General features: G+C 49.5%; 2 protein-coding genes across 3 annotated transcripts in view; one reads left to right on the forward strand and one right to left on the reverse strand.

Annotated features, from left to right (window-relative positions):
* The first annotated feature begins 375 nt into the window (after nucleotides 1–375).
* Nucleotides 376–13,191, forward strand: LOC144611017 (E3 ubiquitin-protein ligase MARCHF11-like). The gene is made up of 4 exons (XM_078430100.1): nucleotides 376–759; nucleotides 5,043–5,198; nucleotides 10,620–10,812; nucleotides 12,709–13,191. Exons 1-4 carry the CDS (start codon nucleotides 376–378, stop codon nucleotides 13,032–13,034), a joined length of 1,059 nt encoding a protein of 352 aa, XP_078286226.1. The 3' UTR covers nucleotides 13,035–13,191.
* A 6,144-nt stretch (nucleotides 13,192–19,335) lies between these two features.
* Nucleotides 19,336–27,043, reverse strand: part of tmem108 (transmembrane protein 108) — a 36,336-nt gene continuing 28,628 nt past the window's right edge. The window contains exons 3-5 of one of the 2 annotated variants that reach the window (XM_078426701.1): nucleotides 23,586–24,677; nucleotides 22,147–22,298; nucleotides 19,336–19,623 (exon numbers count right to left, since the gene is read on the reverse strand). In XM_078426701.1, the coding sequence (XP_078282827.1) occupies nucleotides 19,516–19,623; nucleotides 22,147–22,298; nucleotides 23,586–24,677 (1,352 nt within the window). In that variant the 3' untranslated portion in view covers nucleotides 19,336–19,515. Of the gene's footprint in view, nucleotides 19,624–22,146; nucleotides 22,302–23,585; nucleotides 24,678–27,043 lie in introns of both variants that reach the window. The other variant, XM_078426691.1, reaches the window with a different exon arrangement.

The raw sequence follows: 27,043 nt of genomic DNA on the forward strand, positions 1-27,043 counted from the left end.
AGGCCAATTCTCTGAATGCATTCAAGAGAGAGCTAGATAGAGCTCTTAAGGATAGCGGAGTCAGGGGGTATGGGGAGAAGGCAGGAACGGGGTACTGATTGAGAATGATCAGCCATGATCACATTGAATGGCGGTGCGTACAGGCTCGAAGGGCCGAATGGCCTCCTCCTGCACCTATTGTCTATTGTCCCTCGCGCTCCGCCCGCGGCTGTGATGATCTGAACCGCGCGCTCCAACCGCCATCCCTCCGTCCGTCCGTCCGTCCGTCCGTCCGCGTCGTGAGGGGAACCCTCCCTCCGTCCCTCCCTCCCCCTCCTTCACCTCCTCCCTCACCTCCTCATCATCTTACTCCCCCCCCCTCCCTGAGACGACGCCATGAGCCAGCGACACCCTCCTCACCCTCAGCAGCGGGCGGCGGAGAGGTTCACCGGCGGCGGCGGCGGCACCACCACCACCACCACCATCATCGGCAGCGGGTCCCCGCCATCCCCGCCCGTCGCCGCCGCCGCCTCGGAGCGCAGCCCGGGTGGGGGCGCTGTCGACGGAGGGCGGCGGGCGGTGGAGGAGGGCGGCGGCGGCGGCGTCGGGCTGGCGCAGCGTGAATCAAGGGCCTGTGCTCCCCCCGACCCCGGCCCCCAGCTCCCCACCTCCCCCGCCGACGGCGCACAGTCGCTGGGCGGTGGCGGCAGCAGCAGCAACAGCAGCCGCGACGGCGGCATCACCCCCACCTGCAGGATCTGCTTCCAGGGCTCCGAGCAGGTGAGTCGTCCTTCACACCTGTCCTCACCCCCCCCCCCCCCCCTTGCCAGCCTTGCCTTGTCCACATCTCTACCATGACTGTCTCCCCCTGGGCCCAGAGATCACAGGAAAGATGTTGCCTCCCCCCCCCCCCCCCCCCCTAGCAACAGGGGCACCGCGTTACGGGGAATATATTGTCACTTCATTTACTTATACTGGAATTTAGAGCAAACAAACAAACAGACAAACAAACAAACAAACAAACAAACAAACAAACAAACAGCTGCCTGCAGTCACTATATCTATCCATGGTACTTATTTCACAAAATGCTGGAGTAACTCAGCGGGTCAGGCAGCATCGCAGGAGAGAAGGAATGGTGGACGTTTCGGGTCGAGACCCTTCTTCAGACTGAAGATTGATATCTGAAGACTTCAGACTGAAGACTGATATCTATCCATGGACTGACTATCCCAGAGTGAAAGTTGCGCAGGGAAATAACTGCAGGGTGCTGGTACAAATCGAAGGTATCACAAAAAGCTGGAGTAACTCAGCGGGTCAGGCAGCGCCTCGGGAGAGAAGGAATGGGGGACGATTCGGGTCGAGACCCTTCTTCAGACTGAAGATTGATATCTGAAGACTGAAGACTGATATCTATCCATCGACTGACTATCCCAGAGTGAAAGTTGTGCAGGGAAATAACTGCAGATGCTGGTGCAAATCGAAGGTATCACAAAATGCTGGAGTAACTCGGCGGGACAGGCAGCGCCTCGGGAGAGAAAGAATGGGTGACGTTTCTTCTTCAGACTGAAGAAGGGTCTCGACCCGAAACGTCACCATTCCTTCTCTCCCGAGATGCTGCCCTGTCCCGCTGAGTTACTCCAGCAATTTGTGATCCCAGAGTGAAACATCGTCCCCGACCGCCGCCAGATAAATGTGCACCAAACTTGTCAACTCTTCAAGTCACAGGCTCGACAACTTAGACATGGATCGTCTCACGAAAACCTGCCCCACATTAAACATTCCAAATAACCCCTTTTTGCAACCAGTACCCAGGCGAGCGAAACCTACACGAGATAGCCCAGCAGTAGAGAAAAAAAACATTGTGGAGAGAAACGAGTGGCAAATCTGCAGTTTGTCACATTGAAGGTAGACACAAAAATGTTAGAGTCACTCAGCGGGACAGGCGACGGGGAGAAGGGACGGGCGACGTTTCGGGCCGAGACCCTAATTCAGATCTTCGGCTTAAACCAGCATCTGCAGTTCCTTCCTACACAAGGGCGCAGAGAAGGTTTACGAGGATGTTGCCAGGACTCGAGGACCTGAGCTATAGGGAGAGGTTGAGTAGACTAGGTCTCTATTCCATGGAGCGCAGGAGGATGAGGGGTGATCATATAGAGGTGTACAAAATCATGAGAGGAATAGATCGGGTAAACGCAGGGTCTCTTGCCCAGAGTAGGGGAATCGAGGACCAGAAGACATAGGTTTAAGGTGTAGATGGTTTAAGATGATTTAATAGGAATCTGACGGGTAACCTTTTTCACACAAAGGGTGGTGGGTGTATGGAACGAGCTGCCAGAGGAGGTAGTTGGGGCAGGGACTATCCCAACGTTTAAGAAACAGTTAGACAGGTACATGGTTAGGGCAGGTTTAGAGGGATATGGGCCAAACGCAGGCAGAAGGGACTAGTGTAGCTGGGACATGTTGGCCGGTGTGGGCAAGTTGGGCCGAATGGCCTGTTTCCACACTGTATCACTCTAGGACTATGAAGAAGAAACTACAAAAAAACGGTTTGAAAGCACGCCCCTTTCAAGAAACAGTTCAGGCATCGAGCATGCAGCGCCCTTTCATAAACGGTGCAAAAGAAAACGAGCGGAAAGCCCGCCCCATTCATGAAAATGTACCCTGGAAGTACGCCCTATTCATGAGACTGCAAAAATAAAAACAGACTGTAAGTGTGGCTCATTCATAAAATGAATTCATTCATAAAAATGTGCAAAATTGACCCGAAACCAGGTCCCATTCATAAAACTGAGCACCCACGGATCTATCCCGTGTTTCATTTGCAATATAATGTCGTGCAACAGTTATCTGTAATTCATCTCCATCTGCAACATCACACACTGACACCTGCAAGCTTTCTTGATGACACAAGGAACTGCAGATGCTGGAATCAAGTGTTGTGATAGTGGATGCAATATTAAATAGTCGTTGCCTAGGAATTATTTTAGCTCTGGACTATAAAAACAAAACAAGTGTAGTTTTATCCAGACAGAATATACCTCCGTGGTGGGAAATATTGTTATTTTAGCAAAACACAAAGTGCTGGAGTAACTCAGCAGACCAGGCAGCATCTGTGGAGGGAATGGACAGACGACCCCTCTTAGGACTAATTTTATTTTGTTGCCCAAGTTTCCAGCATGTAGAGTTTCAGATCAAACTGTAGCCTCTCTTTCCCAATTAGGCTTTTGGGACCCTTTTTCAGACTCGAAAGATCGCATGTCCATCCCCCCCCACAGAGTCTGCCTGACCTGCGGATTCCTACAACACGTTGTGTCTCGCTCAAGATTCCCAGCATCTCTTGTGTCTCCGTTTAGTTCCAGCTTGTTCCGGCGCCTTGCGCTGCAAGCCGGCCCGAGAGTTTGATTGCAGTACCATGGTCAGCGCCGCTCCCTCTCGGAGGCTGCGGCTTTGAAAGGAACACGCCACACAGTGAGCTCTGCATTTGCACCGGCTAATACATTTACACACAGTTGGGGTTCTTTATTCGCCATTTTTCACAATTCCACAAGGAATTCCTAGTCGAATCATCAAACTATTACCGCGTTTATTCGGAAAGTATTCCAACAGATTCTGACAATCAAAGATAGACGCAAAATGCTGGAGTAACTCAGCGGGTCAGGCAGCATCTCTGGAGAACGTGGATAGGTGGCGTTTCACAGAGTGCTGGAGTAACTCAGCGGGTCAGGCAGCATCTCTGGAGAACGTGGATAGGTGGCGTTTCACAGAGTGCTGGAGTAACTCAGCGGGTCAGGCAGCATCTCTGGAGAACATGGATAGGTGACGTTTCACAGAGTGCTGGAGTAACTCAGTGGGTCAGGCAGCATCTCTGGAGAACATGGATAGGTGACGTTTCACAGAGTGCTGGAGTAACTCTGGGTCAGGCAGCATCTCTGGAGAAAGTGGATGGGTGACGTTTGAGGTCGGGACCCTTTCACAGACCCAAGAAGGGTCCCGACCCAAAACGTCGCCTCTGCTTTTTCTCCATAGACACTGCCTGACCTGCTGAGTTACTCCAGCACTCTGTGTCTGTCTTTGGTATAAACCCGCATCTGCAGTTCTTTGTTTCTAGATTCTGACAACCCAAAATTTAACCCAAAATTTAACATTTTCCGTGCTGTGTTCACATTGTACTTATTAAGGTTCACGCTTTTCTTGTAGTATTTTAATTGTAATAGAACAGCATATTACAGGAAATGGCAAGACCCTTCGCATTAATGTACAGGGAGTCATGATGCAGCACTTTCTGGCTGTATTTTAAGTCAAGAGTGTTTAATTGTCTAAGAAGGGTCTCAACCCGAAATGTCACATATTCCTTTTCTCCAGAGTTGCTGTCTGATCCGATGAGTTACTCCAGCTTTTTGTTTCCATCTTTATGTTTAATTGTCATATTGACCGACAACAGAACAATTAAATTCTTACTTGCTGCAGCATAAGAGGCCTGTAAACAGTGCTCATACTGTAGATATGTAACAAACAAAAAGAAAATTCAGTCAATTAATAATACCATTGCTAAAAACCCCAAAGTGCAACCAAAAATTCTGCATCGTTCATAGTTTAGTTGGTGTCGTGTGGTATTCAAGAGCCTAATGGTTGTTGGGAAGAAGCTGTTCCTGAACCTGGAGGTCATGGTATGTTGAAAGACTGGAGCGACTAGGCTTGTATACACTGGAATTTAGAAGGATGAGAGGAGATCTTATCTAAACGTATAAGATTATTAAGGGGTTGGACACGTTAGAGGTAGGTACAAACTCCACACATACACACACACACACACACATACAGCACTCAATTCACAAAATGCTGGAGTAACTCAGCAGGTCAGGCAGCATCTCAGGAGAGAAGGAATGGGTGACGTTTCGGGTCGAGGCCCTTCTTCAGGGTCAGGATCGAACCCGGTTCTCTGGCCCTGTAAGGCAGCAACTCTACTGCTGCACCAATGTGCACTGTTTATACTGGCTGATGTCGACCATGTTGTAATTTGTTTCACCTTGAATGAACATTGTTTTCCCTTTGTGCCTCCCAGGGTGAATTGCTGAGTCCCTGCCGATGTGACGGCTCTGTACGCTACTCCCATCAGCCGTGCCTTTTGAAGTGGATTAGTGAACGAGGGTCATGGAGCTGTGAGATTTGCTGTTACAAATACCATGTGGTGGCAATAAGAATGAAAAGACCATGCCAGGTAAAGGGCCACCAAACCAAATACCATCACCGATAAAGTCCATTCCAATCCATAGATTGAGATTTAGTTAGTTAAGTTTTTTGCTGGATCATGAAGTCTGATGCCAAGAAGGATATTACACAGTTAAAGATTTCCCATGCACTAGTTATTTATTATTGTCATATAATAGAGTTGTCAGATAGAGCTCTAGGGGCTCGTGGAATTAAGGGATATGGGGAGAAGGCAGGCACGGGTTACTGATTGTGGATGATCAGCCATGATCACAATGAATGGCGGTGCTGGCTCGAAGGGCCAAATGGCCTCTTCCTGCACCATTTTCCATGTTTCCACATGTTCTAAGATATGTGTGCAACCCAGTCAAATCATGGCCAAAATACACTAAATACAACAGGTAGTGAATGCAGCCCAGACCATCACACAAACCAACTTCCCTTTCTTTGACCTCCATCTACACACCACGCTGCCTCAGCAAGGCCAGCAGCATAATCAAGGACCAGAAGACATTCCCTCTTCTCCTCTCTCCCATCAGGCAAGAGGAACAAAAGTTTAAAACTGCATACCTCCAGATTCAGGGACAGTTTCTTCCGAGCTGTTGTCAGGCAACTGAACCATCCCATCAACAACTAGAGGGTGGTCCTGACCTCCCATCTACCACATTAGAGACCTTTGAACTATCTTCAATCAAACTTCATCGGACTTTATCTTGCATTAAACATTATTCCCTTTATCCTGTATCTGTATATTGGACGGTTTAACTGTAATCATGTATAGTCTATTCATTGACTGAATAGCACTTAACAAAAAAGCTTTTCACTATACTTCAGTATAGGAGTCAATAATAAACTAAACTAAACTAAACTAGCCATGGTATCAATATGATTGAACCAGAACAAATTGCTGGTGATATTTATGCCCGGGAACTTGAAAGTCTTGACCATCTCCACCTTGGCATCAGTGATAGTGACTGGGGAGTGTACTGCCTTCCGCTTCCTGAAGTCAATAACTAGCTCATGACATTGAGGCGAGGTTGTTGTCTTGGCACCTTGTTATTATGTTCTCTACCTCCTTCCTGTACTCCGTCTCAGAGACCAGGCCCTCGTGCTGGTGTTACCTGTGCACTAGAAATTAGACAGTACAGATTTTGGCCGCACAGTCGTGAGTGTACAGTCAAGTCAAGTCAAGTCAATTTTATTTGTATAGCACATTTAAAAACAACCCACGTTGACCAAAGTGCTGTACATCAGTTCAGGTACTAAGAACGAACGTACAATGGCACACAAACATAACAGCACATACATAAACAGTTCACAGCGCCTCCTCAGAGGGCCTCATCGCTAGGGAGTAGAAATAGGTTTTCAGCCTGGACTTAAAGGAGTCGATGGAGGTGGCAGTTCTGATGGGGAGAGGGATGCTGTTCCACAGCCTAGGAGCTGCAACCGCAAAAGCACGGTCATCCCTGAGCTTAAGCCTAGACCGCGGGATAGTCAATAGCCCCAAGTCGGCCGACCTGAGGGACCTGGAGATAGAGTGGTGGATACAGGGAGTACAGTGGTAGATACAGGGAGTCCAGCAGGGGACTGGAAACGCATCCTTGAGGGGCACCACCGGTGTTGAGAATTATTGTGGAGGGTGTTTTTACTTTAGGGATGTAGCATGGAAACAGACCCTTCGGCCCACCGTGTCCATGCCAGCCATCGATCACCCATTCACACAAATTCTATGTTATCTAATTTTCTCATCCACTCCCTACAAACTAGGGGACAATTTGCAGAGGGCCAATTATCCTACAAAGCTGCATGTGTTTGGGATGTGGGAAGAAACCGGAGTACCGGGGGGGGGGGGGGAAACCCACGCGGTCACATGGAGAATGTACAAACTCCACACAGAGACAGCACCCAAGATCAGGATCGAACCGGGGTCTCTGGCAGTGTGAGGCGGCGGCTCTCTCAGCTGTGCTACTGTGCTGCCCTTTTAGTTCAGAGATACAGCATGGAAGCAGGCCATTTGGCCTACTGAGTCCACTCCGACAATGCTGTGTGCCCTGTTAGAAACATTGACATAGAAAATAGGTGCAGGATGAGGCCATTTGGCCCTTCGAGCCAGCACCACCATTCATTGTGATCATGGCTGATCATCCACAATCAGTTACCCGTGCCTGCCCTCTCCCCATATCCCTTGATTCCTTTAGCCCCAAGAGCTCTAACTCTCTTTTAAATTCATCCAGTGAATCGGCCTCCACTGCCCTCTGTGGCAGAGAATTCCACAAATTCACAACTCTCTGGGTGAAAAAGCTTTTTCTCACCTCAGTTTTAAATGGCCTTCTCTTTATTCTTAGACTGTGGCCCCTGGTTCTGGACTTCCCCCAACATTGGGAACATGTTGTTCTATTCTAGACTCTCTCATTACTGGAAACATTCTTTCCATGACCACTTTCTCTAGGCCTTTCTTTATCCGGTAAGTTTCTTTGAGCGAATTGTAATGGTTTAATTTTATTTCAATTAGTGACATAAATACATTATACATAATGCAGTATATAAAATGATGAGTCGCATATATGAGGTAGACAATCTGTGCCGAACATGATGCCAAAACCAACATTGATCTGCCTGCACATAATCCATATCCCTACATATCCATGTGCCTATCTAAAAGCCTCTTAAAAGCCACTGTCGTATCGGTCTCCACACCATCCCTGGCAGCCCGCTCCAAGCACTCAAACCTGCATTTCATGAATGAATAACATACATTAAAGAATAACTTTGCTGTATTAAGAGGTCCATGCTTAATTGTTCTACACAGATCTTACAATGAACAGAGTATCATGCATGTATCTGTATCTGTTTCTGTTTTATGTATCTGTTTGATGACTTGCAAACATTTGTTGTGTGGCACGGTAGCCCCAAGTTGCTGCCTTACAGTGCCAGTGACTCCGGTTCGATCAAAGCCTGGCTATTGTAGCTATTTTTAATTGATAACAAGCATTATTTATATGGCGAGGGTGTAGAGGATGTTTACCAGAATGCTGCCTGGCTTAAAGTGTTTCAGTTACAAGAAGAGGTTGGATGAATTTGGTCTGAAGAAGGGTCCCAAACCGAAACGGCACCTATCCATGTTCTCCACAGATGCTGCCTGACCCGCTGAGTTACTCCAGCACTCTGTGAAACGTCACCTATCCATGTCCTCCAGAGATGCTGCCTGACCTGCTGAGTTACTCCAGCACTCTGTAAAACGTCACCTATCCATGTTCTCCAGAGATGCTGCCTGACCCGCTGAGTTACTCCAGCGCTTTGTGTCTATTACTGCACCAATACATTTAACGATTTATCTGAGTGGGTAAAATAAAAGGTGACTTTGAGTTTTTGAGAGAGCAGTCCTGACCTCCTCCTGCACCTATTGTCTATTGTCTATTGTCTAAACATTATTCCCTCTATCCTGTATCTGTACACTGTAAATGGCTCGATTGGAATCATGTATTGTCTTTCCGCTGACTGGTTAGCACGCAACGGAAGCTTTTCACTGGACCTCGGCACACATGACGATAAACTAAACTAAACTGAACTGAAATAATTGTCACACACACCAAGGTACAATGAGACGATTTTGTTTGGGTACCATCCAATCAAATTAGACAATAGACAATAGACAATAGGTGCAGGAGGAGGCCATTCGGCCTTTCGAGCCAGCACCGCCATTCAATGTGATCATGGCTGATCATTCTCAATCAGTACCCCGTTCCTGCCTTCTCCCATACCCCCTGACTCCGCTATCCTTAAGTGCTCCATCTAGCTCTCTCTTGAATGCATTCAGAGAATTGGCCTCCACTGCCTTCTGAGGCAGAGAATTCCACAGATTCACAACTCTCTGACTGAAAAAGTTTTTCCTCATCTCCGTTCTAAATGGCCTACCCCTTATTCTTAAACTGTGGCCCCTTGTTCTGGACTCCCCCAACATTGGGAACATGTTTCCTGCCTCTAACCTGTCCAAACCCTTAATAATCTTATACGTTTCGATAAGATCTCCTCTCATCCTTCTAAATTCCAGTGTATACAAGCCTATAGATAATACAGTATGTGAATACAATCAAGCCAAACTCAACAACAAAGTGAATGCAGCTTGAAATAATGTTAGATTTACAAGTAGATTTACAAGTGGAAAGGACATTTAAAAGAGTGTGGTGATTGTATTGGATGCTAGTAGATCCTCCACTGGGACTAGCACGCAAAGAGGCACCATGTGTCCGGTGTCATATTTATTTCTGAAGATCAATATTATTTTTCTTTGATCCTGCTGAAAATTCAGATCCATATCGCCATATCGACTTTTTGAAGATGAAACAGACTATTTACAATCTTGGGTATTTATTTCACAAAATGCTGGAGTAACTCAGCAGGTCAGGCAGCATCTCAGGAGGGAAGGAATGGGTGACGTTTCGGGTCTCGACCCAAAACGTCACCCATTCCTTCTCTCCTGAGATGCTGCCTGACCTGCTGAGTTACTCCAGCATTTTGTGAAATAAATACCCAAGATTGTAAATACCCAAGATTGTAAAGATTGTAAACCCATTCCTTCTCTCCTGAGATGCTGCCTGACCTGCTGAGTTACTCCAGCATTTTGTGAAATAAATACCTTCGATTTGTAATAGCATCTGCAGTTATTTTCTTACACTATTTACAATCTTGGTATCATAATCATCGTCCTCTGCAGTGATCCTCAACACTGTTGCCCCTCGAGGGTTCATGCATTCTCAACCCCCTTCTTTACTCCATATACTGTACACTCACAACCAACCGTGCAGCCAACTAGGAATCTAACTCAATTCACAAATAGGCCACACCAGCATTGTGGGCCAGATATCAAATAATGATGAGGCAGGCGACAGGAAGGAGAATGAGAAGCTTGGAACCTGGTGTCAATGTCAGCAAGACAAAGGAGATTGTGATCGATCTCAGGAAGTGAAGCGGTGCACATATCCTGGTTTGATTTGACAGCACCGAAGTAGAGAAGGCTGAAAGCTTTAGGTTCCTTGGAGTACAAACCTCTGCAAATTGTACATTGTCCCCAGTGTGTAGGATAGTGTTAGTGTATGGAGTGATCGCTGGTTGGCAGGGACTCGGTGGGCCGAATGGTCGGTTTCCGTGCTGAATCTCTAAAGTCTGAAATCTAAAGTTTTATTTAATAGATATAGAAACAAGGAGCTACAACAAGGGTTGGGCAGCATCTCTGGAGAACATGGAGAGGTGACATTTTGGGTCGGCACCCTTCTTCGAACTCCGCAGAGTCCAAAACTATCCCTGAAACGATCCAAGTTCTCCAGAGATGCTGCCTGACCCGCTGAGTTACTCCAGCACTCTGTGTCAAGTTGTATTCGATGATGCTCTCCGTTTTACTTTAACATTCTTTTGTTTTCTTCCCTTCCCACAGTGGGAACACATCACAGTGACGTTGGTGGAGAAGGTTCAAATAATCGCAGTGATCCTTGGTTGCCTCTTTCTGATCGCCAGTGTGACCTGGCTCTTATGGTCAGCCTTCAGCCCTGCTGCAGTGTGGCAGAGGAGAGACATCTTATTTCAGATCTGTTACGGGATGTACGGCTTCATGGACCTTGTTTGCATAGGTACGTACAACGGCAGAGAACTCGCAGCCGTGAGAGAAATAGATCGGGTAGATGCACAGAGTCTTTTACCTCGAGGACCAGACGACATGGGCTCAAGGTGAAGGGGAAAAGATTTAATAGGAATCTGAGGGGTTACTTTTTCACACAGAGGGTGGTGGGTGTATGGAACGAGCTGCCAGAGGAGGTAGTTGAGGCTGGGACTATCACATCGTTTAAGATGGGGTTTGGAGGGAGAGATAGATCAGCCATGATTGAATGGTGGGCTAGACTTGATGGGCTGAATGGCCTAATTCTGCTCCTTTAAACATAGTCCCTCTCACCTTAAACCCATGCCCTTCAGTGTATGACATTTCTACCCTGGGGAAAAGGTTCTGACTGTCTACCCCATCCACGCCTCTCATAATTTACAGCCTTTTATCAGGTCTCCCCGTAACCTCTGACGTTCCAGAGAAAACAATCCCAATCTGTCTGACCTCTCCCTGTGGCTGAAACCCTCTAATCCAGGCAGCATTCTGCTAAACCTCCTCCACACCCTCTCCAAAGCCTCCACATCCTTATAGAGGCGTCTTTTGCCCAGAGTAGGGGAATCGAGGACCAGAGGACATGGGTTCAAGCTGAAGGGGAAAGAATTTAATAGGAATCCGAGGGGTAACTTTTTCCACACAGAGGGTGGTGGGTGTATGTAACAAGCTGCCAGAGGAGGTAGTCGAGGCTGGGACTATCACATCGTTTAAGAAACAGTTGGACAGGTACATGGATAGGACAGGTTTGGAGGGATATGGACCAAAGCGCAGACAAGTGGGTCTAGGGTAGCTGGGACATTGTTGGCCGGTGTGGGCGAGTTGGGCCGAAGGGCCTGTTTCCACACTGCATCACTCTATAACTCAATGCATATTAGTTCCCCTTATGGTAAAGCCTGGCAATTGACATTGCTGGCAGGACACTGGGCCTGCATCCGCTGGAGTTTAGAAGGATGTGGGGGGAACTTATTGAAACTTACCGAATAGTGAAAGGCCTGAATAGAGTGGATGTGGAGAGGATGTTTCCACTAGTGGGAGAGTCAAGGAACAGAAGCCAGAGCCTTCAGAATTAAAGGACGTAACATTAGAATGGAGATGAGGAGGAATTTCTGTAGTCAGAGGGTGGTGAATCTATGGAATTAATTGCCACAGACGGCTGTGGAGGCCGTCATTGGGTATTTTTGAGGCAGAAATTCCACAAATTCCTGATTATAAGGCTGTCAAAGGTTACAGGGAGAAAACAGAAGAACTGCAGATGCTTATTTACACAAAAGGACCCAAAGTGTGTAGAAAGGAACTGCAGATGCTTGTTTATATCGAAGAAAGGCTCAGAGTGCTGGAGTAACTCAGCGGGTCAGGCAGCATCTCTGGAGAACGTGGATAGGTGACGTCTCACAGAGTGCTGGCGTAACTCAGCGGGTCAATAGACAATAGGCAATAGGTGCAGGAGGAGGCCATTCGGCCCTTCGAGCCAGCACCGCCATTCAATGTGATCATGGCTGATCATTCTCAATCAGTACCCCGTTCCTGCCTTCTCCCCATACCCCCTGACTTCGCTATCCTTAAGAGCTCTATCTAGCTCTCTCTTGAATGCATTCAGAGAATTGGCCTCCACTGCCTTCTGAGGCAGAGAATTCCACAGATTCACAACTCTCTGACTGAAAAAGTTTTTCCTCATCTCAGTTCTAAATGGCCGACCCCTTATTCTTAAACTGTGGCCCCTTGGCAGCATCTGTGGAGAACATGGATAGGTGACGTTTCGCAGAGTGCTGGAGTAACTCAGCGGGTCAGGCAGCATCTCTGGGGAACATGGATAGGTGACGTCTCGGAGCGAGACCCTTCCACTGCCTGGATAATCTGATACCTTTCTCCACAGGACTGATTTTTCACGAAGGGACAGCCATCTACCGGGTGTTCAAACGCTGGCGGGCGGTGAACTTGCACTGGACGGTGTTGGACTACGACAAGGCGATGGACCTGGACGTCGGCAGTGGCACGGCCGAGCGGGTGGCCAGCCGGAACTTCTGGTCCTCGCTGAACCAGCTGAGGACGCAGCGGCCCGCAGCCTCCGCCAGGCTGATGTCGGAGCAGCTCCAATGCAGCTACACCTTGTTGCATTTGCTCACCCGCCTCAGGCCACACGACGAGGACGATGACGACAACAGCTCTGCCGAGGTGGTCATGAGGGTGACGACGGTGTGAGACCGCCCTCCTCACGCCCAGAGAACTCGCCAAATACGTGCACTTATTCCTGCCTTAGTACGCCCACATCACACAGGGATCATATACGGGATACAGAAATGTGATTTATTTAAAAACCCTTTTATAAAATGCATGCACTTTTGATATGGTGCATACCTACCAGTGTAATATATATATATATTTTTAAGACATTAAAAATGTTGGTTCATTTCTGTCTACAACTTAATATATTAGTCAAATGTTTTTTTTTTCACGCTGATCATTGTTTTAAAAGACCAAACATGGCAAAATGCATTCCTTAATTGTAATATGGCCGGTCAAAGTTCCTACTTATTACATAGAAACAAGGAAGTGAAGATTCGGGTTTATACCAAAGATAGAGATGACATTGCTGGCAGGAGCGTTTGACGACACTGGGCCTGCATCCGCTGGAGTTTAGAAGGATGTGGGGGGACCTTATTGAAACTTACCGAATCGTGAAAGGCCTTAATAGAGTGGATGTGGAGAGGATGTTTCCACTAGTGGGAGAGTCTCGGAACAGAAGCCAGATCCTTCAGAATTAAAGGACGTAACATTAGAATGGAGATGAGGAAGAATTTCTGTAGCCAGAGGGTGGTGAATCTGTGGAATTCATTGCCACAGACGGCTGTGGAGGCCGTCATTGGGTATTTTTGAGGCGGATATCCACAGATTCCTGATTATAAGGCTGTCAAAGGTTACAGGGAGAAAGCAGAAGAACTGCAGATGCTTATTTACACAAAAGGACCCAAAGGGTGTAGAAAGGAACTGCAGATGCTTGTTTATATCGAAGAAAGGCTCAGAGTGCTGGAGTAACTCAGCGGGTCAGGCAGCATCTCTGAAGAAAAAAGGATGAATGACATTTCGGGTCGGGACAGTCTTCAGTTTGACGTCTCTTCACTTTTTCAGTCTGAAGAAGGGTCCCGAACAGAAACGTCACCTATCCATGTTCTCCAGAGATGCTGCCTGACCCGCTGAGTTACCCCAGCACTCTGTGAAACGTCACCCATCCCATGTTCTCCAGAGATGCTGCCTGACCTGCTGAGTTACTCCAGCACTCTGTGAAACGTCACCCATCCCATGTTCTCCAGAGATGCTGCCTGACCCGCTGAGTTACCCCAGCACTCTGTGAAACGTCACCCATCCCATGTTCTCCAGAGATGCTGCCTGACCTGTTGAGTTACTCCAGCACTTTGTGTCAATACTCGAGGTCTTGTTTTCAATTATTATTTTTTGTGCGATCCTCAGGCTGAGGGTAAGAGTTGGAAAACGGAGATATCCCATTTTTTCCTGATTTGCTGTCGACATCAAGGGTTACCCATTCCAAAGCACTGTACTGCATGGAGTTAAATGGAGGGTAACCTTGCATTTCATGGTCTCAATGACTTGCCTTGACATGGGGCAGCTTTTGACATTAGCATTTCCCAGTCAATCTATTTTAGAGTAGCGCACATTGGAGGAGCAGCTTCTCATCGGCAGCTTACAACCCAGCGGTATGAATATTAATGTCTCCAATTTCAAGTAACCCTTGCATTCCCTCTCTCTCCACCCCTTCTCCCGTCCTAGACATCCTGCTAGTTTCACTGTTTGTATCTCTTTGTTACCACCTCTTGCACAGCCAACTTTTCCTAGGACAGAGGACATAGAAGCAGAATTAGGCCATTCGGCCCATCAAGCCTACGCCGCCATTTTCAATCGTGGCTGATCTATCTTTCCCTCTCATAGAAACATAGAAAATAGGTGCAGGAGGAGGCCATTCGGCCCTTCGAGCTAGCACCGACATTCATTGTGATCATGGCTGATCATCCACAATCAGTAACCTGTGCCCAACTTCTCCCCATATCCCTTGATTCCACGAGCCCCCAGAGCTCTATCTAACTCTCTTAAATCCTTCCAGGGATTTGGCTTCTACTGCCCTCTGTGGCAGAGAATTCCACAGATTCACAACTCTCTGGGTGAAAAAGTTCCTTCTCACCTCAGTTTTAAATGGCCTCCCCTTTATTCTGACTGTGGCCCCTGCTTCTTACCCCATTCTCAACCCCATTCTCCTGCCTTCTCTCCATAACCCTTGACATCCGTACAAATCAAGTATCTGTCAATGTTCTCCTTACAAATACCCAATGACGCCTCCACCGCCATCTGCAGCAATGAATTCCACAGATTCACCACCCTCTGACTAAAATAAATTCCTCCTCATCTTCTTTCTAAAGGCACATTTTAGCTCTTAGGTCTAAAGGAATCAAGGGATATGGGGAAAAAGCAGGAACGGGGTACTGATTTTTGATGATCAGCCATGATCATGTTGAATGGCGGTGCTGGCTCGAAGGGCCGAATGGCCTACGCCTGCACCTATTTTTCTATGTTTCTACGTCCTTTTATTCTGAGGCTGTGCCCTCTGGTCCTAGACTCTCCCACTAGTGGAAACATCCTCTCCACATCCACTCTAGCCATTCCTTTCACTATTCCGTAAGTTTCGACGAGGTCCCCCCCTCTCCTGTTAGTGTTGGAAATCAGGGGGACCTCCAGTGTCCATGTTGACTACACAATGTTGGTAGGTGGATCTTGGTTTTAGAACAGCTCAGTCCAAGACTGCAAGACATTGCAGTCAATTGTGGACGCAGCCCAGACCATCACACGAACCAATCTCCCATCCATTGACTCCATCTACACCTCACGCTGCCTCGGCAAGGTCAGCAGCACAATCAAGGACCAGTTTCACCTCGGCCACTCCCTCTTCTCCCCACTCCCATCAGGCAGAAGGTACAGAAGTGTGAAAACGCACACCTCCAGATTCAGGGACAGTTTCTTCTCAGCTGTTATCAGGCAACTAAACCATCCTACCACAAGAGAGAGCTGTGCTGAACTACTATCTACCTCTTTGGTGACCCTCGGACTATGTTTGATTGGACCTTGCTGGCTTTACCTTGCACTAAACGTTATTTCCTTCATCATTTATCTATAAACTGTACATAGACAATAGACAATAGGTGCAGGAGTTCCAGCACAATAGGTGCAGGGGCCATTCAGCCCTTCGAGCCAGCACCGCCATTCAATGTGATCATGGCTGATCATTCTCAATCAGTACCCCGTTCCTGCCTTCTCCCCATACCCCCTGACTCCGCTATCCTTAAGAGCTCTATCTAGCTCTCTCTTGAATGCATTCAGAGAATTGGCCTCCACTGCCTTCTGAGGCAGAGAATTCCACATGACTCGATTGTAATTGTGTATAGTCTTTCCGCTGACTGGTTAGCACGCAACAAACGGTTTTCACTGTGCCGTGACGATAAACTAAACTAAACAGAATGAGAGCGTCCAGCTGCAGTTCCTGACTGACCACATAAGTGAAATGGACTGGACACACGAAGTATCATCTATCTGTGGTCAGAGGGTGGTGAATCTGTGGTATTCATTGCCACAGTTGGCCGTGGAAGCCGTCATTGAGTGTTGATGTGAAGACTGACAGGTTCTTGATTAGTATGTTCTTGTTGATAGGTTATTGGAGCAGAATTAGGCTATTCGGCCCATCGGTTCTACTCCGCCATTCAATCGTGGCTGATCTATTTTTCCCTCTCAATCCCATTCTCCTGCCTTCTCCACATAACCTTTGACGTCCTAAAGGTGTCAGGGGCAAAGAATTTAGACAGGTCCATGGATAGGATGGGCTTGGAGGGATATGGGCCAATTGCAGGCAGGTGGATGGAGTGAATGTGGAGATGATGTTTGCACTAGTGGGAGAGTCTAGGACTAGAGGTCACAGCCTCAGAATTAAAGGAGGTACCTTTAGAAAGGTGATGAGGAGAAACTTCTTTAGTCAGAGGGTGGTGAATCTGTGGAATTCATTGCTGCAGATGGCTGTGGAGGCCAAGTCAGAGATAGATGAGTACTGTAGGAAAATAACTGCAGATGCTGGTACAAACCGAAGGTATCACAAAATGCTGGAGTAACTCAGCGGGTCAGGCAGCATCTCTGGAGAGAAGGAATGGGTGACGTTTCGGTTCGGGTCGAGACCCTTCTTCAGACTGAAGAAGGGTCTCGACCCGAAACGTCACCCATTCCTTCTCTCCAGAGATGCTGCCTGACCTGCTGAGTTGCTCCAGCATTTTGTGATACCTTAGATGAGTACGGTTGTCAGGGGTTATGGGGAGAAGGCTGGAGAATGGAAAGATAGATGGCTTTGAGTTTAGTTAAAGACTGCGTTGGGGTACTGGAGCAGCAGATGGATGACCTCAAAGTTGGTATCGTTTATAGTCACGTGCACCGAGATATAATGAAAAGCTTTTGTTGCGTACTAACCAGTCCGCGGAAAGACAATACACGATTACAATCGAGATCAGCCATGACTGAATGGCAGAACAAACACGATTGGCCCAATGGCCTTATTCTGCTCCTACATCTTATGGTTCAATGGTACCCGATGGCACAGTGGCGCCGCGGTAGAGTTGCTGGCTTACAGCGCTTACAGCACCAGATACCTGGGTTCGAACCCCGACTATGGGCGCTGTCTGTACGGAGTTTGCACGTTCTCCCCGTGATCGCTTGAGTTTTCTCCGGGTGCTTCGGTTTCCTCCCACACTCCAAAGACGTACAGATTTGTAGCTTAATTGGCTTCGGTAAAATTGTAAATTGTCCCTAGTGCGTGTAGGATGGTGTTAGTATACGGGGAGATCGCAGGTCAGCGCGGACTTGGTGGGTCATACAGCGTGAAAACAGGCCCTTCGGCCCACTGAGTCCGCGCCGACCATTGATCACACGTTCACACCAGAATCATAGAGTGATACAGCTGTGGAAACAGGCCTTGTGGCCCAACTTGCCCACACCGACCAACCCTCGTCCCACCTGTCTGAGTTTGCACCATATCCCTCTAAACCTGTCCTATCTTTGTACAAGGTGGGGGGTGGTTGGAACGCGCTGCCAGGGGTGGTGGTGGAGTAGGGGTTGCCAACTTCCTCACTCCCAAATACGGGACAAGGTGACGTCACCGCCCCGCGCCCCACGTGACTTCACCCAGCCAGCGGCTAAATGGTCCTGCTCCACCAATGGCGGCCGCCCGGGCCGAGAGGCGGGTTGCTACGCAACCTCCGTTACACGGCTCCCCGGGCATACACTGTCCGGGACTAAAGTGGCCCCCGGGCTACAGTGTCAGGGCCTACAATGTCCGGGCCTACAGTGTCCGGGCCTACGGTGTCCGGGCCTACGGTGTCCAGGCCTACGGTGTCCGGGCCTACGGTGTCCGGGCCTACGGTGTCCGGGCCTACGGTGTCCGGGCCTACGGTGTCCAGGCCTACGGTGCCTGGACCTACAGTGTCCGGTCCGGGCCTACAGTATCCGGGCCTACAGTGTCCGGGCCTACCGTGTCCGGGCCTACAACGCCGCCTAGGCCTAATACGGGACAAGGGCGGTCCCGTATGGGACAAAGCAATTTAGCCGAAAATACGGGATGTCCCGGCTAATACGTTGGCAACCCTATGGTGGAGGCAGATATGATAGTGAATTTTAAGAGGCTTTTAGTTAGGCACATGGAAGTGCAGGGAATAGAGGGATATGGATCACGTTCAGGCAGATGAGACCAGTTTAACTTGGTATTATGTTCAGCACAGACATTGTAGGCGAAGGGCCCGTTCCTGTGACTCTGTGGAATTTATTGCCACAGAAGGCTGTGGAGGACGACAATTTATATCTTTAAGGCAGAGATAAATAGTACGGGTGTTGGGGGTTAAGGAGAGAAGGCCATTTACACAGTCATGAGAGGAATAGATCGGGTAGATGCACAGAGTCTCTTGCCCAGAGTAGGGGAATCGAGGACCAGAGGACATAGATTCAAGGAGAAGGGGAAAAGATTTTATAGGAATCCGAGGGGTACCTTTTTCACACAGAGTGTGGTGGGCGTATGGAACAAGCTGCCAGAGGAGGTAGTTGAGCCTGGGACTATCCCATCGTTCAAGAAACAGTTGGACAGGTACATGGATAGGACAGGTTTGGAGGGTTATGGACCAAGCGCAGGCAGGTGGGACATTGTGGGCGAGTTGGGCCGAAGGGCCCATTTCCACACTGTATCACTCTATGACTCTAAGGCAGGAGAATGGGGTTAGGAGGGAGAGATAGATCAGCCATGATTGAATGGCGGAGTAAACTTGATGGGCCGAATGGCCTAATTCTGCTCCTATAACTTATGATCTTATGAACTTATGTCCCACATACGGAATAAAATCTCATCAGTGACAACCAGGAAAATCAAACACACACACACACAAAAAAAAACTTCAAATAATGAAATCGTTTTCTGCTTAGAAATACTTTAATTTTATAAAGCACGGTTTTGCAAAGTCTCCTTTACACATATAAAAAAAAGATCTGTGAGGTTATGGATGGAGCTGTGGGCTGTTGGTGGAGTGAGTTGGCCAGCTGTGATAAATACCTTGGGGCGGTTACAGAAAGCACAGCGGGGAGCCACCACTCAGAGGTTCTACGACTTCTGGGCGGCCAGCGTTTCTTGGCAGAACGGATTCACTAGGACCATCCCGGTGTCCACGTAGTCGCCGTTCGGAGGCGATTGTTGTTCCGACAGGCAGTCCTGTGTAAAAAAAAAATCACAGCCCGATCGCTCTTATTTCAATAGACAATAAGTGCAGGAGGAGGCCATTCTGCCCTTCGCCATTCATTGTGATCATGGCTGATCATCTACAATCAGTAACCCGTGCCTGCCTTCTCCCCGTAACATAGAAACGTAGAAAATAGGTGCAGGAGGAGGTCATTTGGCCCTTCGAGCCAGCACCGCCATTCATTGTGATCATGGCTGATCATCTACAATCAGTAACCCGTGCCTGCCTTCTCTCCGTAACATAGAAACATAGAAAATAGGTGCAGCGTAGGTTTACTAGGTTAATTCCCGGAATGGCGGGATTGTCATCTGTTGAAAGACTGGAGCGACTAGGCTTGTACACACTGGAATTTAGAAGGATGAGAGGGGGATCTTATCGAAACATATAAGATTATTAAGGGGTTGGACACGTTAGAGGCAGGAAACATGTTCCCAATGTTGGGGGAGTCCAGAACAAGGGGCCACAGTTTAAGAATAAGGGGTAGGCCATTTAGAACGGAGATGAGGAAAAACTTTTTCAGTCAGAGAGTTGTGAATCTGTGGAGTTCTCTGCCTCAGAAGGCAGTGGAGGCCAATTCTCTGAATGCATTCAAGAGAGAGCTAGTTCCTAATCTAATTTAATGTAACCTAGTCTAAGCTTTTTTTGAGTTCATTAAATTTATAAAACTCGCACTTCTTTAATGAGCCAAATATATAATGTGGCCCTCATGCTGAAAAGTTTGGAGGCCCCTGATCTACTTTGGAGACCCTCGAACCATCTATAGTTGGATTTTACTGAACTTTAACTTGCACTGAACATTATTACCTTCATCCTGTATCTGTACACCGTGGATAGAGACACAAATTGCTGGAGTAACTCAGCGGGTCAGCCAGCATCTACGGAGAAAAGGAACAGGTGACGTTTCGGGTCAAGACCCTTCATCAGACCGAGGCTCAGTGAAAGGCTTTTGTTGCGTGCTAACCAGTCAGGGGAAAGACAATACATGATTACAATCGAGCCGTCCACAGTGTACAGATACATGATAAGGGAATAACGTTCAGTGCAAGGTAAAGCCAGCAAAGTCCGATCAAAGATAGTCCGAGAGTCACCAATGAGGTGGATAGTAGTTAGGCACGACTCTCTAGTTGTTGATAGGATGATACAGTTTTTAAGTTTAGTTTAGTTTAATTTAGTTTAGAGATACAGCGCGGAAACAGGCCCTTCCGCCCACCTGGTCCACGCCAACCAGCGATCCCCGCACACTAACACTATCCTACACCCACTAGGGACAATTTACCAAGCCAATTAACCTACAAATTAACCTACAAACCTGCACGTCTTTGGAGTGTGGGAGGAAACCGAAGATCTTGGAGAAAACCCACGCAGGTCACGGGGAGAACGTACAAACTCCGTACAGACGGCACCCGTAGTCGGGATCGAACCCGGGTCTCCGGCGCTGCATTCGCTGTAAGGCGGCAACTCTACCGCTGCGCCACCGTGACTGCCCTGGTTCTTTAGTTGTGGTAGGATGGTTCGGTTGCCAGGACTCGAGGGCAATAGACAATAGACAATAGGTGCAGGAGGAGGCCATTTGGCCCCTCGAGTCAGCACCGCCATTCAATGTGATCATAGCTGATCATTCTCAATCAGTACCCCGTTCCTGCCTTCTCCCCATACCCCCTGACACCGCTATCCTTAAGAGCTCTATCTAGCTCTCTCTTGAATGCATTCAGAGAATTGGCCTCCACTGCCTTCTGAGGCAGAGAATTCCACAGATTCACAACTCTCTGACTGAAAAAGTTTTTCCTCATCTCAGTTCTAAATGGCCGACCCCTTATTCTTAAACTGTGGCCCCTTGTTCTGGACTCCCCCAACATTGGGAACATGTTTCCTGCCTCTAACGTGTCCAACCCCTTAATAATCTTATACGTTTCGATAAGATCCCCTCTCATCCTTCTAAAAGGGCTTGAACTATTGCCAGAGGTTGTGCAGCCTGGGTCTCTATTCCTTGGAGCGCAGGAGGATGAGGGGCGATCTTATGGAGGTGTACAAATTCGTGAGAGGAATATTTCGGGTAGAGTCTCTTGCCCAGAGTAGGGGAATCGAGGACCACTGTAATGACTCTATGACTGATCACGTAGTAAATTTTGATCACTCAACCAATCCAGCTGCTGCCTTTGGAGTGTGGGAGGAAACCGTTCTGAGTGAAAAAGGTCCCTCTGATGTCCCTCTTAAACCCCTCCCTTCCCACGTTGTGTCTAAACGTCTTTTAAAGGACGTAGAAGGGTCTCGATCCGGACTGTCACCCATTCCTTCTCTCCAGAGATGCTGCCTGACCCGCTGAGTTACTCCAGTACTCTGTGAAACGTCACCTATCCATGTTCTCCAGAGATGCTGCCTGACCCGCTGAGTTACTCCAACACTTTGTGTCTTTCCTCGGTGTAAACCAGCATCTGCAGTTCCTTCTTCCACATTTTAAAAGCCGTAATTTGCTTCATTTTATGTTTAAGACTTACCTCAGATGTTTCAAGGGACTGTATTTCCCTCGGTAGTTCCACGGCGTGTCTGTTAAAGTAATCCATAGTGATTGCATCGTTCCAGTAACTTAAATTAGTTTCAGGGTTTGGTGCCTTCTTCTTTTTCTGCATACAGCACACTGTAAACAAAACTGCTACCAGCAAAGATTAGAGTTAATTTCATATATAAAGAAATGTAATGCTTAACATTATATACCGATCAGCCACTACAGGCGAAGTGAATAACATTGATGATCTTGTTACAATGGCACCTGTCAAGGGGTGGGATATATTAGGCAGCAAGTGAACAGTCAGTTCTTGAAGTTGACGTGTTGGATGCAGGAGAAATGGGACAGGAGTAAAGACCTGAGCGACTTTGACAAGGGCCAAATTGTTCTGGCCAGACGACTGGGTCAGAGCATCTCTGAAACGGCAAGGCTAGTGGGGTGCTCCCGGTCAGCAGTGGTGAGTACCGACCGACAGTGGTCTGAGGAGGGACAAACCACAAACCGGCGACAGACAGGGTGTTGGGCGCCCAAGGCTCATCGATGCGCGAGGGCAACGAAGGCTATCCCGTCTGGTCCGAACCGACAGAAGGTCGACTGTGGCACAAGTCACAGAAAATGTTAATGGTGGTCGCGGGAGGAATGTGTCACGATACACAGTGCATCGCACCCTGCTGCGTATGGGGCTGCACACGGAGGACCAACAGCATATTAGGCAGGTGGGCATAATGTTTTGGCTCATCAGGTCATAATGTTTTGGCTGATCAGGTGTATGTCTGTCGCTTATTTAGTTTAGTTTAGAGATACAGCGCGGAAACAGGCCCTTCGGCCCACCTAGTCCGCACCGCCCAGCGATCCTCACACATTAACACTATCCTACACACACTAGGGACAATTTACATTTACACCAAGCCAATTAACCTACAAACCTGCACTTCTTTGGAGTGTGGGAGGAAACAGAAGATCTCGGAGAAAACCCACGCAGGTCACGGGGAGAACATACAAACTCCGTACAGACAGCACCCGTGGTCAGGATGGAACCCGGGTCTCTGGCGCTGTGAGGCAGCAACTCTACCTCAGATATCCCCCCCCCCCCACCCCACTCCACCCCCTCCCGCCCTCCATCCCACCCCCTCCATCCCCCACCCCCCCATCCTCCATCCCCCACCCCCTCCCACCCTCCATCCCCCACCCCCTCCCACCCTCCATCCCCCACCCCCCACCCCCTCCCACCCTCCATCCCCCACCCCCCACCCCCTCCCACCCTCCATCCCCCACCCCCCACCCCCTCCCACCCCCCACCCCCTCCCACCCTCCATCCCCCACCCCCCAACCCCTCCCACCCTCCATCCCCCACCCCCCACCCCCTCCCACCCCCCACCCCCTCCCACCCTCCATCCCCCACCCCCCAACCCCTACAACCTCCTTACTTACAGCACGACGACACAGGCACGCTGACAGCGAGAATGATCCAGGCGATGTCCACTTTGCTGAGGCAGATGGTGGCCTTCTGCTGTGGCTCCTCAGCGTCCGAGACGTGCGAGACGTTGCCGGGGACGTCCGGCCCCCGGGTCTCGGCGGGAACCATCCTGTTGAGGAAGCTGCCGGCCGCCGTGGAGTTGGAGCCGCTGGGAGTTGAGGAGGCGGCCCCGGGGGCGGCCGTGGTCGGCGGTAGGCCGGTGGACGCCAGGCCCTCGCTCTCGGACGTCGGCGGCGAAGACCAAGAGCGAAGGCCGGACGCGGCCGAGACGTTCCCGTCGCCGACGTCCCGAAGCGCGCCCTCGTGCGGGGAAAGCCGAGCGGAGGTCGGGAGGCCCGGGGTCAGGGTCGATCTTGAGGGCAAGGTACCGGCGGTCGGTGGGGCCGACGAGGACAAGTCCATCCCGGGCAGGGACGGCAGGAATGGCGTTGGCGATACCTCCCCATCCACCGCGTCCCTGCCGCCGCCTCCGCCGCCCTCCGCCTGCCCGGGGCCCTCAGTGTCAAGTAGGCCGCTGGCCTGACCCAGAGCGGCGTCGACTGCGGACACGCGGTGGGCATCGGCCGTACTGGAAACCGCCTCAAGATGGTGGACGGCGGACGGGGAGATGGCGACGACGGGATCGCCCTGGGGCCTGGGCGGCAGCGAGCAACACAGGCCGACACTCCCGCCCGCCAACTCGTCCTCGCCGCCCGTCGTAGCAACCAGCCTCTCCTCGGCCGCTGGCGCCTCTGGATGCAAAGTGTGCAAAGAAACGGTGGGTGCCAGCGTCCTCTGGTAGCTCCCAGCCAAGACCATCATGGTGGGCTGGATCTCCATGGGTATGGAGTCAACCAAACCGCTGCCGATGCTCTGGGAGTCTCGGCCTACATCCAAAGACGTCCTGTGACCATTAGCCCGGTCCATTATCTTGGAGCTGGCACTAGGTTTGGGCAAGATCATCCTTACGGCTGTTGAGTCTGTGGGATAGCTTTGAGACATTGACTTTGGGGACAGTTTGTGCGCTGTAGATATCAATTCTTCTGTCAGTGCCAGGATTAGAAGACCTAAACAGAAGTAAGGAAGGTGTGTTATAGACAATAGACAACAGACAACAGACAATAGGTGCAGGAGTTCATTGGCTATATTTAAGAGGGAGTTAGATGTGGCCCTTGTGGCTAAAGGGATCAGGGGGTATGGAGAGAAGGCAGGTACGGGATACTGAGTTGGATGATCAGCCATGATCATATTGAATGGAGGTGCAGGCTCGAAGGGCCGAATGGCCTACTCCTGCACCTATTTTCTATGTTTCTATGTTTCTATTCGGCCCTTCGAGCCAGCACCGCCATTCAATGTGATCATGGCTGATCATTCTCAATCAGTACCTCGTTCCTGCCTTCTCCCCATACCCCCTGATTCCGCTATCCTTAAGAGCTCTATCTAGCTCTCTCTTGAATGCATTCAGAGAATTGGCCTCCACTGCCTTCTGAGGCAGAGAATTCCACAGATTCACAACTCTCTGACTGAAAAAGTTTTTCCTCATCTCAGTTCTAAATGGCCTACCCCTTATTCTTAAACTGTGGCCCCTTGTTCTGGACTCCCCCAACATTGGGAACATGTTTCCTGCCTCTAATGTGTCCAACCCCTTAATAATCTTATGCGTTTCGATAAGATCTCCTCTCGTCCTTCTAAATTCTCATCCTTCTGTTATTCAAGATCAGAGTGTTATGAAGTGCTAGACCGTAGGATACAGATTTACTAGTTCTACACTGATGAGCCAAAACATTATGACCACCCGCCTAATATGCTGTTGGTCCTCCGTGTGCCGCCAAAACAGCGCTGACCCACCGAGGCACGGACTCTACAAGACCCCTGAAGGTGTACTGTGGTATCTGGCACCAAAACATTAGCAGCACCCCACAAGCCTTGCCATTTCAGAGATGCTCCGACCCAGTCGTCTGGCCAGAACAATTTGGCCCTTGTCAAAGTCGCTCAGGTCTTTACTCCTGCCCATTTCTCCTGCATCCAACACGTCAACTTCAAGAACTGACCGTTCACTTGCTGCCGAATATATCCCACCCCTTGACAGGTGCCATTGTAACAAGATAATCAATGTTATTCACTCCGCCTGTCAGTGGTCGTAATGTTTTGGCTCATCGGTGTATGTTATCCCATTGTCTCATCCACTCCCTGCACACCAGGGGGCAATTTACAGTGGGCCGATTAACCTACAAACCCGCAAGTCTTTCGATCTGTGGGATTCGTTGCCGCAGACAGCTGTGGAGGCCAAGTCAATGGATATTTTGTAAGGTAGAGCTTCATATAAATCTTGATTAGTATGGGTGTCACAGAGGTTATGGGGAGACGGCAGGAGAATGGGGTAGAGAGGGAGAGATAGATCAGCCAGGATTGAATGGTGGGGTAGACTCGATGGGCCGAGTGGCCCTAATTCTGCTCCTGTGACTTATGTGGGAGGAAACGGAAGCAAACCGGGGAAAACTCACGGGGAGAACGTACAAACTCCACACAGACTGCAGCCGAGATCAGGATTGAACCCGTTGCCTCTGGCGCTGTGAGGCAGCGGCACTACCCGCTGCGGCATTGCGATACAGGACAGGAGTCACAGAGGGTCAGGGAGTAACACAGCACAGAAACAGGCCCCTCATTAGGGTTGCCAACTCCCTCACTCCCAAATAAGGGACAAAAGGTGACGTCACCGCCCCGCGCCCCACGTGACCTCACCCAGCCAGCGGCCACGTGCTCCCGCTCCACCAATGGTGGCCGCCCGGGCCGGGAGGCGGGTTGCCATGCAACCTCCGTCAGGCGAACACACTCGGCCCCGCTCCCCGAATACACTCCGTTAGCCTACACTGTCCGGGCCTACAGTGTCCGGGCCTACAGTGTCCGGGCCTACAGTGTCCGGGCCTACACTGTCTGGGCCTACACTGTCCGGGCCTACACTGTCCGGGCCTATGGTGTCCAGGCCTACAGTGTCCAGGCCTACAGTGTCCAGGCCTACAGTGTCCGGGCCTACAGTGTCCAGGCCTACAGTGTCCGGGCCTACAGCGGCCCCCAGGCCTACAGTGACTGTGCCTACAGCCCCCCCCCCCCCCCCGGACCTAATAAGGGCGGTCCCGTAAGGGACAGACAAATTTAGCCCAAAATACAGGATGTTCCAGCTAATACGGGACAGTTGACAACCCTACCCTTCGTCCCGACTTATCAATGCTGACTAAAATGCCCCATCTAAGCTAGTCCCATTTGCTGGTGTTTATCCCTCAAACATTCCCTACCTTTCCCATCCAAGTATCTCGGGAGATATCCCAATGCATTGTATCTCATAGAGTCACACAGCGTGGAAACAGGCCCTTCAGCCCAACTTGCCCACATGACCAGCATGTACCATTTACACTAGTCCCACTTGCCTGCGTTT

Source organism: Rhinoraja longicauda, chromosome 2 (genome assembly GCF_053455715.1).
Source record: "Rhinoraja longicauda isolate Sanriku21f chromosome 2, sRhiLon1.1, whole genome shotgun sequence".
NCBI classification, from domain to species: domain Eukaryota; kingdom Metazoa; phylum Chordata; class Chondrichthyes; order Rajiformes; family Arhynchobatidae; genus Rhinoraja; species Rhinoraja longicauda.

Coding starts and splice junctions, on each gene's coding strand:
- LOC144611017 (XM_078430100.1), top strand. CDS start 376: ATGAGCCAGCGACACCCTCCTCACCCTCAGCAGCGGGCGGCGGAGAGG. Junction 760..5,042: donor GCTTCCAGGGCTCCGAGCAG/GTGAGTCGTCCT, acceptor TGTGCCTCCCAG/GGTGAATTGCTGAGTCCCTG. Junction 5,199..10,619: donor GAATGAAAAGACCATGCCAG/GTAAAGGGCCAC, acceptor CCCTTCCCACAG/TGGGAACACATCACAGTGAC.